A 17224-nucleotide genomic window follows, 5' to 3' on the forward strand; every position below is an offset into this window, starting at 1 on the left:
CCGACGTGTTTGGGACGGTCGCGCTGTTTTAGCTGCTAAAAAGGGGAGATGAGCTCTACGAGCACCACCCAGGAACCGGCAGCCGCCCCGGAGGGCCCGTTGGACGATGGGCAGGGCTTCATTGAAGTCCACCGTCGTAAACGGAAATATTCCGTCCCCCGCAGGGAATCAGGCGCCGCTTATAGAAGGAGGCGTAAGGAGAGGGAACTCTCTGAGAGGGAAAAAGGTCCCTCCACCTCCGTCCAGGGGACCAGCCGTGCGCCACATAGATCTGGCTCGTCGGGAGCTAGAGCTCGACACCTGCAGCAATGTAGGGGGAGCGATGCTCGCACCCAAGGGCCGGAAAAGGGGCAACCTAAGAGGCAACGGTCCGCCACCTCTTCTGAACCCTCTTTGAGGAAGACGAAGAGGGCGAAGCAGGGTACCGCCCTAGGTCAACGGGCTGGTAAATCGAGTACCGACCCCAAAAGTAACGCGGCTTACAAAGATGCACTTTTAGTGCACCTAAAAGTAGCCGTGATTAACGGCCTAAACCCGCTAGGGAAACTTAGCGAGGCGGAAGCTGAAAAAATCAGGATGGAGCTAACGAATAAGCTCGTAGGGCAAATTTGTGGCGACATTCCTGGCACTAACACGCCGACACCAACCTTCTCTTCGATGGTTTATGTGGGGCAGATCCTAAAGATCACCTGCAATGATAACTCATCGTTGGATTGGCTGAAGGCGAACGTGGCGCTGCTTCCGCCCCTAGAAGGCGTGAAATTAAGCGTCGTAAAGGAAGTTGATCTTCCATCCATGTCGAGAGTCCAAATTTGGCTCCCGACGTATGACGTAGACCTCAAATCACAGGAGGATATTCTACGTGTATTGGCGGGCCAAAATAAACACCTGGATATCGCCAACTGGTGCCTCTTCCGCCACGAGAAGATCGACAAGTCTCAGGGACGTCTGTTGGTCTTTGGAGTTGCGAAGAAGGACGCCGAGTGGCTAAAGGCGAACGGAGGTAAAATCTGCTACCTCTTCAACACTTTAAAGGCCCGTGTCAGCAGATTGAAAGACCCCATGAAAGGGGACGAAGAAGCTGAGCTAGGGGAACAGGCTCAGCAGATGGAATCTGGAGAGGATCCGATTGCTGAAGAGGGCGACGCGACCATCGTGCACCTCGAAGCCGACCCTATGTCTCCAGTTGCAATGGAGACCTTGGACGAATCCATCCTGGACTCACCATCTCCAGGGGAGAACGAGAAGGTCCCGCAGGACACCTCTACACCGCAATGACGGACACAGGTGATGTACAAGGGGTTGGTGACCAGCTAAGGGTAGTTCAGTGCAACCTGCATCACAGCAGGGCTGCAACTGCTACCCTTTGCCGCCACCTCGATATGATGAACAATGTAATCGCACTGATCCAAGAACCTTGGGTTAATAAATCCAGGGTCTGCGGACTCAGTGGTTTAAGCGGTTCTATTTTCAGCTGTTCCAGCGACGAAAAAGTCCGAACTGCTATCTATGTACCTAAACATGTTCGGAGCTATGTGATGCCCCAGTTTACGGGCACCGATGTTACGACAATTAGGATACGTTTAACTGTAAACCGCAAGGAAACAGATATCATGATGGCATCCGTTTACCTCCCCATTGAGGACCAGCCTCCTTCCGTTGGATTGGTACGTCTGGTCGAAGCCGCCAGGGCAGGTAAATGGAATCTCGTCATCGGATGCGATTCAAACGCTCACTCAACGGCTTGGGGTAGTGCGAAGGATAATACTAGAGGTAAGACCCTTTTAGATTTTATATATAGCAGTAATCTAGACATACTTAATCGAGGCACAGAACCGACCTTTGTAACTGCTAAAGGTCAATCGGTTATCGATATTACTCTAGCCTCTATGGGTATCTCACAATCAATCCAAAACTGGCGAGTTTCCGACATCGTTTCAATGTCGGACCACAGATGGATAATCTTTGATCTTGGGAACATCAAGATCGGAACCAAACTGAGTCGCAATCCCAGAAGGACGGACGTGGATAAATTCAGGTCAACGTTATCTGGGTTATTGGTTAAACTCGGGTTACGGCAACCAGCTGATAGCTGCGAAGTAGAGGAATACACGAACTCTTTACGTGATTCCTTAATTAAATCATATAAAAAGGCTTGCCCCCTCCGTAAGGAGGCTGAGTCCGGTCGTGCAACCATTTGGTGGTGCCCCGAACTCGCCAAACTTAAACGGGAGGCGCGGGCTACCTTTAATAGAGCTAAAAACTCGAAAATGGATTCTGACTGGAACTTGTACAAGAGCAAGCTGGCAGAATTTAAAAAAACCATTCGTCAGAAGAAGCGGGAAGCGTGGAGAGGTTTTTGTGAAGAAATTACCTCCTATAGCGAAGTCTCCCGCTTGAAGAAGGTGCTCGTTTCGAGCCCTGAGCGGCGCATTGGTTTATTAAAGAAGGGTGACGGTTCTTACACCGACAACCTTCAAGAAAGTCTTCAGCTTCTAATGACAGTTCATTTCTCAGGTTCGGACAACTTTGCTACTCTTCAACAGGAGTCCAACCACGTACCGACCGCGGATGAATGGCTACTGGCCAACACCATCTGCGAGGAGGAAAAAATACGATGGGCCGTGAATACGTTCTCACCGTTTAAAACTCCAGGACCGGATGGGATCGCACCGGCCCTATTACAATGGGGACTGGAGGACCTCATACCGCACCTGAAGAGAATCTTCCAGGGATGCCTGGCGCTTCGCTATGTACCGGGTAGTTGGCGTGACGTCACAGTCAACTTTATACCAAAACCGGGTAAGCAAGATTACTTCCATCCGAAGTCATTTAGACCAATTAGCCTCTCTTCCTTTCTATTAAAATCGTTGGAGAGGCTATGCGATCGCTATATCAGGGACTCTTGTCTTCACAACAGACCATTAGACCCTAACCAACATGCTTACACCCAGGGAAAGTCCACGCTGACGGCTCTTCACTCAGTGATCAGTTTTGTTAGCGGTGCACTGGACCTTAAAGAGTCCGCCCTGGGGGTTTTCATTGACGTTGAAGGCGCTTTTGATAAAACCACCTTCTCCAGAATCAACGAAGCTTTGTTAGAGCATGACGTCCCTCCGGCCCTTTGTGGCTGGATTGAGAGCACTCTAAGACAAAGAATCGTCAATTTGAGGGCTGGTCAGGCCACCCTTCAGGGGGCAGTTACTAGAGGCTGCCCGCAGGGGGGAGTATTATCTCCACTTTTGTGGAATCTCACCCTGGATAGCCTCATGAAACGCCTATATCTAGCCGGTTTTAAAACCACTGGCTATGCAGATGACCTGACAATCCTTATAAGAGGCAAGTACGTAAATGCACTCTTTGGAAGGATGCAGGAAGCACTCAATCTAATTGAGAAATGGTGTAACGAGCAATCTCTTTCTGTAAACCCCAAGAAGACGGAAATGATTCTTTTTACACGCATGCGCAACATAGGCAATCATAGACTGCCAATGCTTGCTAAAACTCCACTCACGCTATCTACAGAAGTTAAGTACTTGGGATTAACGATAGATAGTAAGTTAACGTGGAAATCCCACCTAGAAAATAGAGTAAATAAGGCTTGTGTCGCATTCGGCCAGTGCCGGAGGGCCGTTGGAAGGACTTGGGGTTTGTCCCCCACGATAGCCCTCTGGATTTACACGGCCGTAATTAGACCAATGCTGACGTATGGTGCGGTGGTTTGGTGGACTAGAACTTCAAAATCCATTGCCACCACCGCACTTAATAGAATACAGAGACTCGCGTGTTTGTATGTTACAGGTGCGCTGCGATCAACCCCCACCGCGGCCATGGAAGTCATGTTAAACTTACCACCACTAAACTTATACATTCAGGAAGTGGCGCTGGTAACCATGCTAAGACTACAATCAGTAGGAATTATGAAAGTTGGGGACGCTGGATGCAGTTCGACACTCTGGAGGGGAGCCGTTGTCGACATACCTTTACTCGAGTGTAAAACGGACTACATACCAGCCGAATATGTATTTTCAAAGAAGTACCTAACCTATAGCAGTGCCACAGCAGTAGATACACATAAAGATCTTAAGATCTACACTGATGGTTCGAGGAGACGGAATGGTGCAGGCGCTGGGGTCTTTTCTCATGACCTTCAGATACGACTCTCTGAACCTTTAGGAACAGGTACCACCGTCAAACAAGCGGAACTAACCGCTATTAAACTTGCCGCTGACTCTATTATTAATTCCAAGAAGAGGGGTAAGTGTTTTACTATTTTTACAGACAGTAGACAATCTGTTTTAGCACTAAGCAGAGTAGTTATAACCTCTGGGCTAGTTATGGATTGTCATATGGCATTGGAAGAGGCCGCGATACACAATCGCGTAGCTATCCAATGGATTAAAGGGCATTCTGGTTGCTCGGGTAACAACCACGCTGACAGGCTGGCCAAAAGAGCCGCCGGTAGAGCGCTTTGTGCACCCGAGCCGATAATCACCCCTTCCTTAGCTACTCATATTGAATTGATTAAGCGCTTCACTCACAAAAAGTTCTTGAACTGGTGGGATAGAGTTACGGGCTGTCACCTTGCTAAGGAATTGCTGAAATATCCGTCAGCAACAACAGCTCAGTTCTTTGTAGGGCTCGATAAATGTGCCCTTCGCATAGTTACAGGTCTCCTCACGGGGCACTGTAAGGTGAACAAGCACCTCTACAACATGAAGCTTGTTGATTCCCCTCTCTGTCGAGCCTGCGAGCAGGACGATGAGACGGTTAAACACATCTTGTGTGATTGCCCCTCTCTGACCGACCTCAGAATGAGGACCTTTGGAGAGGAATGGCCGACCACGGATGGCATCAGGAACACACCTCCGAGAGACATCCTAGCCTTTGGAAAATCCCTTGGCTGGTTGATGTGACCGGAGGGGGTGCGGGGAGGATGCACAAGGGGCCCAATGGGGCCTAGGTGCTGTGCGCGTTCACGCACACACTCCCACTTCCATACATACATACATACATCCTTATGAGCAAAGTGGGCAAGACAAATAGCTGGAAATTATTTTGAAGTTCGTAATTCGACCCCTAGGGGGCGTAACTACCATAGAGAAACATAAAATTCCCGCTATCTCAGAAAGTTAGACGATGAACTATAACTTTGACAACATCATTTAGTAGCTTGAATAATACCGCATCGCTTTTGTTTTGCGATATTTCTCATATCTGTCATAATAAGGGAGGGGGAGGCCAATGCGTTTTCAAATGTTTACATTTTAATATCTCCTGGACCGTTCAACCGATTTGTATATTTTTGGTCTTGTTTGAAAGAGCATTACATGCTCTTTTAAAAGATATTTTCAGTAAGACCGCTTGGTTTAAAACAAATAAGCTAGAGGGCGTTATCTGCAGCAATTACATATTTTTGTGATTTTTGAAAAAAAGTTAAATGGAACGGTACTGTTTTCTTCACAGACCCTTAATCACTATAAAATTTGCTAAATAATAGTGAAAACCGCATCTCGATATCTCCATCCATTCTCGAATTATAGAAGAAAATGTTAAAAATTCGTATATCTTAATCGGATCAAGTTACCTTAGGAAACAAATAAGAGAGCACAAAAATTTTATTATCTAGACCCTTCCTTCACACTTTATCCAAGCTTAGAACTGCTTCAAAACTACTTTTGAGGCGTGTTTAAAAGCTAACGGATCAATGAAACATCAACAATGATAATAAAACAAAATAAACCAAAACACTTAGAATAACTTAAATTTTTGGCAAAAATAGCTCACTAATGTGCGAAATGCCTTCCATAAACCTCAATGCATTTATTTAATCTAGTTTCGACGAAAAAAAACTTAAAAGCTTAAGTCTCGGCCCTGGACACGTTTCTACTGGTATTTAGAGTTTTGTCATATTTTCCCTGGTTATTGGTTTTTCTTGAAAAGTCAGGTCGTTTAGTCTACGCAATAGATAAAGGGGTGAAAGCAATGTGGGTTTTGCTCGAACCAAAAATGCATATTATGCAAGTTTACACCAGCTTGTGGACAGATGCTTCATGCATCCATAGCATTTGTGATAAAAGGTTTGGATTTGTCCAAATCATATTTAAAAGTCAATGATAATAGTTCAGTCTGTTATCATAATCGGTATCTGTTAAGGCCTGATGTAAAACAACGTGGTGGAGATATTATTCTCTTGAGGAATCTTGTGGACAATTGTTTTCGGAGTTCCCAGATTATGTGTGAACTCCATGCATTGCGCACCAATGTGATTTACGAATTCATAGAGATATTTGAATGGGCTACACGTTGCCAGTTTTCCGTAATCGCTAAGTCAATCTTAAAAACACTTCTAGAGAAAAATGTCTTTCTTTGTCGTAATTGCATTGCACATTTTTGCCATGCAGTTGCATCGTATTCGAAACATTGAAAATAAATCATCATACGCTCTATCATACGCTTCTGCGTTAGTAAATGACATGTTTACAGTTACCATGGTTATGTGATTTGTTTTCATCGATGAGGTAACTGGATCCGATTGATGGCACTCGAGTTTTTAACATTTTCTTCTATAATTCGAGAACGGGTGGCGATATCGAGATGCGGTTTTCACTAAAATTTAGCAAATTTTAAGGTGACTAAGAATCTGTGAAGTACATAGTATCGTTCCATTTAACTTTTCTTCAAAAATCACAAAAATATGTAATCGCTGCAAATAACACCCTCTAGCTTATTTGTTTTAAAGCAAACGGTCTTATTGAAAATATCTTTAAAAAGAGCATAAAATACTCTTTCAAACAACACCATAAGTATTCAAATCGGTTGAATGGTCCAGGAGATATTAAAATGTAAACATATGAAAACGCATTGGCCTTATTATGACAGATATGAGAAATATCGCAAAACAAAAGCGATGCGGTATTATCCAAGCTATTAAATGATGTTGTCAAAATTATAGCTCATCGTCTAAGTTTCTGAGATAGCGGCAATTTTATGTTTCCCAATGGCAGTTACGCCCCCTAGCGGTCGAATTACGAAACTTTGCTTATAAAGATTTTTTTCCCAAACCTCTAGGCCTTACCGTTGTCGAGATACAGTCGCTCCGTACGCTTAACGGGACAACCTGTAGTATTCATCATTACTTGGGGATGAACCCCGTCAAAAATGTAGTTCTATTTTGCGACAACTGCGTCGCCCAAAATAAAAATAATACAACGTTACATTATTTAGCTTGGCGAATAGATTCCGGCTTAAACGAATCGATATCTTTGAATTTCCTCTTAACTGAGCACACTAAGTTCAGCCCCGATCGATCTTTTTGGTTGGTGAAACTCGAATACAGTCTCTAACGTAGATTGCTACCAAGATTTCGAAGATGTTGTCGTAAGATCTAGCCATAACAAATTTAATCAAGCTGTAAATGGAAGCAAAATAGAATGGCGATCGTGGGATACTTATTTTGGAGAATTTTACAAAAGATTACCAGGTAAATTGTCGCAATTTTCTAATAATTAATTTTAATTTTTCAAATTCATTCCAATCAATTTTGTAAACGTTTGCATTTTAGGCATTACCAAGTACCACCACTTCGATTTCCGAAAAAATTAAATTGTATGTAAAGAACTTGTGGACTCTGAAGAAGAAAAGTTCAATTTACGACTAACAGATAAGCTTCCAGATAGATTACCTTCACTCATTGTACCAAGCGGTTTATCATTGGATCGAAAATGGTATTTGTATGATAATATCCGGGATTTGTGTAGTAATCCAGAGATGCAAGATTTGGTAGCCCCTAAACCAGACACACCTAAAATAAAAAAACGGTTAGGTGAACCGAAGGCAACCAGTACACCAAAAAAGAGAAAGAAGAAAAGTGATGCGACAGCCCAGAAGAAGAAAAAAATTGAAGACGAAGCACCAAAAAAGAAAAATCGAAGTACAGGATCAGAAAATACTGAAAAAGAAGGCCGAACTATTAAAAAAAAAACCTGATTAAAAAAAAAATTACGAAAAATGACATTTTTTAACTTTTTGATGTTTTTTTCAAACTTCATAAGTTAGTTTTTTTTTACATTTTTATAGTATAAATAAATTTTTGTCATGAATCTAACTCATTTCATGTTATTCTACACACTGCTAGACCAGAATACACTTTTAAGTCAAACACCTTTTTTGACACACTAGGTCCCTTTTGACGGACGCGATATTTTATATTATAGAATATCGTAAAAATAAAATATGCCTGTTATTTAGAACACATCAGATTACCACCTGTTCAAAATTGATATGTTTTCGTACGATAGTTTTCGAAAAAAAAATCGCAAAGTTACCGGTACCGTAAAAAATCGGGTACTTTTTTCAGTTAGGAGGGAAACCACATTAGAAGGTTCAAAAAATCGATTTTTTTTATTGCATAAATCGTTAGCTTAACTATCCAAGAATACGATTTCAAAATTACAAACCGAAATTCGCATTCCTTTAAATTTTATGAGCATGGAATCGAGCGGTCTGCCGTAGCCTATACTAGTAGAGATGTGCGCGTTAGTGATTTTTTATGCCCGCTCACGATCTATACCACGCAGGTCACACATACCAGCACTTACTATGGACTAGCGATTCGAAGACATACATCGATAGTGTAGAAAATATAAAAACAGCGATTATGGCGACATACTATCATATGATATCCACCGAGGAAAATCCTCGACACGAGTGTTGCCCATAGGGAGAAGACAGCTGGTGCGTGTGGCAGAAACGACTCTTGGTATGGAGCTTGTACCGCATCCCGACATACAGCAGGAAATTCTGCATATATATGAAGATTTATGAAGGGATGAATTACTGGAAAGATGTTTAGGTGGCCACACGCGAAACGCAAATGAAAGCTTTAATTTCACAATTTGGCGATTAGTTCCTAAACATTTGCACTCCGGAATAAAAGTCATCGAATTGGTATCGTGCTTAGCCGCGGGCTTATTCAATGCAGGAAATTCATCCCTTCTGATGATCATGAACGAAGCAGGAATTGTAGTAGGTACGCAAAGAGTAGGCGCGTGAGTCGACAGAATCGACATAGTTCATTGAAGTCGAAGGGAGGTCGGGAAGCTCGAGAAGCACTGCTGCAGGCGCAAAATGAAGCCTATGAGGAAGAAGAAGGACTAATGTATGGTGCTGGAATCGCGGATTAACGGTGACTACTTTATATTATTCAAAAACTCGGGAACTCTAATTCAAAAAGTAATGAACCAATCATTATGAAAATTGATAGTATGATTGTTTATGAAATTACGAAATATATGAACCAACTTTTGAGATGAAATCATGATTTTAAAATAGTTTTTTTTGCATAATTAGTAAAAAAAAAGTGAAATTTTAAGTAAATTTTTCCAATACCTGCAAAATTTTTAATTTTCGTTACATTTACCTGCATTAAGGTTCATATTCTTAGAAAATAAGTTATTAACTTAAAATGAAAAGCTTTTCGATATCAGCTGAAAATTGAAATGGCTACACGTCCCGCAATTGGAGAATTCTAGGTACGACGTCCAGCAGACATCAGTGAATAACTTTGTTATTTTTCTATAAAATTGTTCAAAAAAATTCACAAAAGTTGTTCGAAATATAAACAAAATAGTGTCGAAATTTGATTAAATTCTAATCAATTCTTCCCACCCAAAATAATCCTAAAAAATCAATGAAAATGAGCCTCCTAATGTGGTTTCTCCCCTTAACCCGCGATAAAAAGAAACCACGGATCCGAAAATTTTCAAATTAACATATGTTACGTAGAAATGTTCAGTGATGAAATGATAATATAAACAAAGCTGCAAAGAAATAAACTCCTTCAGATATCAGGGTGTTACACAAAAAACGCCCCAAGCTGTAACTCTGTTATTTACATTCCGATTTTCATGACCTAGGTATCAAACGAAATGGTATTATAAATACTATGATTCACGCTACAAATAATTTTTTTCCAACGCCATCTTCAATTTTAAGCGATTTCTTCACGTCATTGGATAGAGATTGTTTTTCTAATTCCATTGATGTACAATACATCCATTTTGAACGTAAGTTTAGCAGAGAAAAGGCACCTGTATATACATGTTGTCACACAAGAATGCCGCAAGCTGTAAATTCATTTATATTCCGATTTTCATGAGCGAGGTATCAAATGAAAAGGTTTGCTGAATATTATGATTCATGCTACAAATAAACTTTTTCCAACGCCATCTCCAATTTCAAGCGATTATCAACTTTTGATCTTCAAATTGCTCGGTAAGTTTTTCTTCACGTTATTGGATAGATTTTTTCTCTGAATCCATGAATGTACAGGATGTCCCAATTTCGATGTCCGCATAGGCTATCTCCGAAACTAAAAGAGATAGAAAAAAAGTAGCTTACATGTCATGATCTCGTTTTTCGAGAAAATGCTAATGCCGAAAACTCCGAACAGCTATCGTCTTTTGTTTTCGCCCTAAAAACGACGCGAAAACGACAATCGCGAATATCTCACTTATTATCAACGATGGAGTATTATAAATAAACCATTATATGGGCAACTTTTTCCGAAGAATTCAGTGGTGTAGGAAGAATTTTTTTCCCATCTTTTATTTTCGAGATTTTAGACGTAACTTTATTTTTTTAAATGGAAACCATAGTTGGATATGACCTAAAATAATTTGTTATTTTCTTCTGATAACAAATATATATAGTTTGTGGGGTATATTTCTTATAGTTATTGAATAATTAACAAAAATTCATTTTGTTCTATCTAAAACTAATGTATGTATTTAAAAGTTAACGTTGCTATGGTGATAACCATACATATTATGATGGCACATAATGTATCAAATAATTGCTTAAGTTTGTATTTAAAAATTCGATAACAACTCTGGCATTATGTGCTGGTATGAAGCACCGAACATTTTTTTTTCCGAACATTCTCGTAAAGTCACTTGTGGTATACTGTAGTGTGCCATGGGAAAAAATAAAAAAAAACAACTTATAAGTATCATTTACAACTGCTTCGGGCATTGAAATAACATTTAATGACTGTTATCAGTTTTGTTCTCTGTTTTCTCTGCTAAAATTACAATTAATGTACATCAATGGGTTCAGAGAAAAAATCTCTATCCAATAACACGCAGAAAAACATACCGAGCAATTTGAAAATCAAAAGTTGTTAATCGTTTGAAATTGAAGATGGCGTTGGAAAAAGTTTATTTGTAGCATGAATCATAGTATTCATCAAACCATTTCATTTGATACCTCGCTCATAAAAATCGGAAGGTAAATGACAGAGTTACAGCTTGCGGCGTTCTTGTGTGGCAACCTGTATATACAAATGTCTGTTCTCTGCTAAAATTATATTCAAAATGGCTGTATTGTACATCAGTGGATTCAGAAAAACAATCTCTATTCAATGACGTAAAGAAAAATATATAGAGCAATTTGAAAAACAAAAGTTAATCGCTTAAAATTGAACACGGCCTTGGAAAAAATTTATTTGTAGCATGAATCATAGTATTCATGAAACCATTTCATTTGATACCCAGCTCATGAAAATCACCTCTGTCAAGTTGGCACTAGATCATGCGATTTCAATAAAAAGAATTACATTAATTGTCGCTTAATTTGTTGTAATTTGTCGTAAAGTTTACAAATTTGTCGCGTCCTTTTTTATAAACAATATTTGAAATATTGCATTTTTGAGGTAGTGCTAATTTGACAGTGGCAATCTATGGTAGAGTGCAGATAAAAAAAAAATAATGACGTCATAAATCAATCGCTTAATTTGTTGTAGTTTGTCGTAAAGTTTACAAATTTATCGCGTCAATCGCGTGATGCAGTAAGTAGATCTAAGGCTGTGCAGCATAGCAAAATAAATGAAAAACTTGCTATACATCAGTTAGAAGAACAGGATAATATAAAGATGGTAACGTCCGAATTGTTCATAGACGCTGAGTATAGCTTCCTAGGGGCAAGTCCAGACGATTTAGTGGGACAAGGAGTTGTACAGACAGTTGAAAATTATCAACAGAAAAGGATGCATATTTGTGGTATTGACCGATATAAACTATCCATTACAAGTTTCATATATAAGACGTGGTCTTTTGGTCTTGTTTTGGACTTTTGGTCTTCCAGTATTACTTGGGGTGATATTTCTTGTTTTGGTTTTGGTTGTTTCTTGACCGTGATGGTTAATGCTTTCTCTATCAATGACAATATTATGTAGCAAATAGATACACTTAACAATATCATCAGCTACATCTGTAGATATTTATCGCTGTTCCTAGAATTCTCCACTTAGTAGATATACAGTATTTCAAAAGCACATTCAACAGTTCTTCGTGCTCGTGATAATCTAGCATTAAAGTAGTCTTTATCTGTATCTCACTGTTGTTGCAAAGAGCTTATGGGGCGCTTAAATTGCTTTTCTCCGGTAAAAAACTACTAAATCAGCATCTTAAGGTGCAATTGTGTGACGCACTTGTCCTTTCTATTTTCAATTATGTTATTATTACTTTCTTTATATTTCAATTATCATTCCTGCTTAGATGTTAGGAGCGCGCGCCGCATCCAGGTTGCACAAAACGCGTATTTACATTTCATATATGGTATTGGAAGGAGAAATAGCATATCTCATACTCTGGGTTGGGTTGGTTGGCTGGACATGTCTAGGCGTCAGTCGTTTATTTCATTCAATCTGTTTATACCATAAGATTATACAACATAGATGTCCGCCATATTTATTTAAAAAAATTTCCTTTAGGACGGATGTACACAACATAAATGTTAGACATAAACACGTACTAACAATACCTAAACATAAATTACAGCTTTTTAAGAAATCTTTTACGTACTGTGTGTCTAACATATGCAATAACCTTCCGAATTATGTTAGGAAGAAGGGTGAATGGAGTTTCAGACGTTCGATGAGGCGGTTTTTACTTTGTGAATGGGCTGGGATGGTTAGATAACTTTGGGGGTTGTTAGTTGGCGATGGGCTGTGGCTAGGATTGCGGACGTGAGCTGGGATGACAGACTGCACACCTTCCGTGGCAGTTTGGCAGTTTACCTTTATTAATTATTATGTTTATTAATTATTGATTTTTTATACACATTACGTTTTTGCATTGTGTAATTATGCTGCCAATAAACATTATTATTATCATTCGGGTTTAGCTATCTGTAGAAAATTGCGGCTAAACCCAAATGATAGGTCTTAAGACGCACGACTAAACCCGAAACTTTCTAGTTCTAGTTTTAATTGTTGTGCAGCGCAACACCAAGAACTAGAATCATTCCTACAACATTGTAATTCCGGGCCTATTTTTCAGGTGTTTCAGTCATGACTAGAGTCCGGAATTTATGCAAATTGCATTTTATTTACCGCTGATAGTAGGATTAAATGCTTTCGGATCTAGACGAATTACGTGAGTAGGAATTGAATGACGCCTATTAATTTTTACATATTTGGCATATTTCTAAGTTTTTCGCATATTTTTGCATATATTGCATATTTTCATATATTTTACAGTATTATAAGTTTTGAAAGTACAACGTCAATTCCTTATTTATTACTTGAGGTTTAATTCATATTATGGTCAATCGTCGCGACGCACTGTCGGGCGTCGCACGTTCGTCGAGGGCCCGTCGTTTTTGGCGACTTAGGCCCGATGCGGGTCTTTATGTAGCTGGCGTCTACAATAAAAAATGATGTCCACGAAGTTAAATTTATTTGAAAACACATTCTACGAGTCGATCTTAAGCTGTTCGGATCTCTTTTTAGTTTTTGCTTTGTATGTACAAACTTTTAAGTATTTCAAAAATGCCGAAGGTGAAAAATTATTTGGTGATGTCTTGGATAAAAGCAATTCCTGAACTTATTCTGCAAGAAAAAAATGTGTTTTTTAACCCTTTCGTTACGGAGTATTTTCAAGATCATTTAGCAAGCCCACATATACAAAAACGTATGCGTACGCTCTTAGTAACGAAAGGGTTAAAGCATGTGGTAAAACGGTAAATTTATATTTGTCATATTTTTCAATGTAAATTTAAATAAAACTAATAATTACACTTTATAGAGTCTAGATTAAAATTATAATCCATTCTACCAGTTTGAATTGTAGTTGCGGGTGTAAATAATGGAAACGTACTCCTATACCCACTGACCAATTAAAGAACTGAGAACGTTTCCATTATTTACACCTGTAATTTAAATCACGCTTTTATTTAAGTCATCCTTAAGATTGTTGTTGTAATTTTGAATACTTTTCTTAATCTATTTTATTCCATGGATTTTATATTAAATTAACTTTGTATGGCTAAAGTCGATTCCAAAATGTTTGTTTCCTACTCTTAAGCTTTTGTTGCAAGTTGCTTGTGACCGCAAATCTCAGATCACGCAACATGTTGCTACCGATTTACATAAGAAAAAAACTAAAATGGCTCAACAATCTTTGAAGCAAGCTATTCAACCAGAAACAACCAAAAATGAGCAGCAAATATTTAATGCAGGATTATGCAAAGCCTTTTTGGCAGTCAACATTCCATTTCAAAAATTGCAAAATCCTGAATTAAAAAAATTTTTAGAACAGTATTCTGGGCGTACTGTACCGGATGAAAGTACTTTGCGCAAGGGCTACGTAAATGAGGAGTATGTTAAAATAATTAGGACTATCAAAAAAGTAGTCAAAAACCACTACGTATATTTAATAGTTGACGAAACTACCGATTGTTGTGGAAGATATATTGCGAACTTGCTGATAGGTATTGCAATTTAATTGTGTGACGTGCTTAGCTCATGGTTTGAATAGAGTAGCAGAGGAAATTAGGAATCAATTTCCAGACGTAAATGCGTTAATTAGCAATGTAAAAAAAATATTTTTGAAGTCTCCCCTTAGGATCCAACTATATAAGGAAAAATTGCCTAATGTTAATCTACCGCCAGAGCCTGTCATTACACGGTGGGGTACCTGGTTAAATGCTGCAACATTTTACGTCTATAAAGGAATTAATCATGGATTTTGAAAAGGAAAATAATCAAGCAATTAAAAAATGCAAAGCACTATTAAAAAAAGCGACATTAGGTTCAGAATTAGTGTTTATTCAAAGTAATTATGAGTTTGTCAGTAGGATTATTTTAAATTTAGAAACGCAAGCAATGTCACTAAATGAGTCTATTGGATTAATAGAGGAATTTGAGACTGGTGTTAAAAAAGTAAATGGTAAAGTAGGCGAAATTATTAATAAAAAGTTTTATGAAGTATTAGAAAAAAATCACGGTTATATATTGTTATCAAAGGCGGCTAAAATAATTAGTGGATATTTAAGCGATCAGGTTAATATTGAGCCAAATTTAATTAGCAACTTTAAATATGCACCCATAACATCTGTAGATGTAGAGAGGAGTTTCTCGAGCTACAAACAGATACTGTCTGATAGACGACGTAACGTCTTAGTTGAGAACATTGAAAAATATATAATTGTAAACTATAACATTACTGCATTTTTAAAAATATATTTTATTTAGTTGTATTTTTTTAAATTTTAATAAATAGAGTTTTTAAATGTTTAGATGTTATTTTGAATTGAACCTATTAAAAAAATACCGACTTTATATATAAATTAATATACTATTTTAACAGTAGTACAAAATGTATGCATATTTTAATATAAACTTTGCATATTTTTATATGAAATTTGCATATTTTCTTATATTTACTCCATATATATGCGCATATTTTGCATAAAATTCCGGACTCTAGTTATAATAAATATAATAATAATAATAATATAATAATAAATATACGTATTAGAAAAGTACGTATATTAGATTATAATAATGTAGTAGAAATAGAATAATTTAGCTTGGGTTGGCTTATACCTGAAAGTCACAAAACGTGACGTCACATCGAAACTTTAATGTGATTTTTCGATAGATTCTCAACTTTTCCACATTTTCCTTTTACTTTTAACGTGTTTTTCGGGTCATTTCACATTGATTAAAAAAAAAACGTCGATTAAGCACATAAGCACATAATGATTCTTCAATTTTTCCAACTAAAATATTAATTTTTATAGGAAAAGATGATATGCAAATGTGCGAGTTATCCTTAGATGAAACCGGGTTAACTCGCAAACAAGGAAATGAAATTCTTGAGAACGAATTTAATAGGGAGTGGGAGAAAAACGGTGGAAGACCCTACTCCCGACCTGCGGATAAAAAGACAAATTAAAAGAATTATTTAAAATAAATATTAGCATAGGACGATCATAAAGGTAATAATTATTTAGGAACCATGTGTTGATAAAATTAAATTGTTTTTAGGTTTATTAAAGTAGAGGATTGACTGTTTTAAAAGTGAAGTGAATAAATGGGAAGGAATACATTTTTTATTTCACCATGAGGATAGTATAGGTTATAAAAATGGTTTTAGTGGGAAAAAAACTCATATTAAGGTTTTATCATAACTTGGTAAATAATTATAAATATTTACCGGCGAGACGATAGCAACAAACCGCTCAGCAACAAACTTTTTCATTCAATTTACCTCAGAATTACCAAACATCACGGCCTTGTGCAGCCGTTACCAGATGGAAATTTAATAAATGGCTTACATATTCGGAAAGAGCTGACCTTGGATTATCTTATTCCGAGTTTTCGTCCGTCAATATCTATCAGCGTCTGTAAGAAAAACGTACCTGAAAAAGCCCCTACCGATGAAAACACGCAAATATTTCTTGCACTAATAACTTTCCTATTTGACAGGGATAAAACTCTACAACTATATTCAGCTTATGGGAAATTTCCCATAAGATAGTTGTAGTAGATTTAAGATAGTCCAAGGTCAGCTCTTTCCGAATATGTAAACCATTTGTTGAATTTCCATCTGGCAACGGCTGCACAAGGCCGTGAAGTTTGATAATTTTGAGTTAATTTGAATGCATCGGGACGTTTCTTATTTTTTCTTGCTCTTATTATCAACATATCGGCGGACGAAAACTCGGTTTATGATAGAGAAAAGACCAAGCTTTCCAACCGTGTGCTTAGCTTTTTGCTATCTTTCTAGATAACGAAGATATGGGCCCTAGAAGTAGGTGGAAATATAAAGAAAAAAGTTTGTTGCTGAACGGTTTGTTGCTATCGTCTCGCCGGTTAAATATTTAGGATTTAAGTGTAAATAAAATAAGTGTATACAAATGTCTTATATATATTAGT

General features: G+C 38.2%; 1 protein-coding gene across 1 annotated transcript in view; it reads left to right on the forward strand.

Annotated features, from left to right (window-relative positions):
* The window catches only part of LOC111418594 (Myosin heavy chain 95F jaguar), a 52258-nt gene extending 35978 nt beyond the window's left edge, over positions 1 to 16280 (forward strand). The window contains exon 12 of the mRNA XM_071195091.1: positions 16087 to 16280. Within this exon, the coding sequence (XP_071051192.1) occupies positions 16087 to 16241 (155 nt within the window). The 3' untranslated portion in view covers positions 16242 to 16280. The remainder of the gene's footprint in view (positions 1 to 16086) is intronic.
* The last annotated feature ends 944 nt before the right edge of the window (positions 16281 to 17224 follow it).

The sequence above is a fragment of the Onthophagus taurus genome, chromosome 3 (assembly GCF_036711975.1).
Source record: "Onthophagus taurus isolate NC chromosome 3, IU_Otau_3.0, whole genome shotgun sequence".
NCBI lineage: Eukaryota > Metazoa > Arthropoda > Insecta > Coleoptera > Scarabaeidae > Onthophagus > Onthophagus taurus.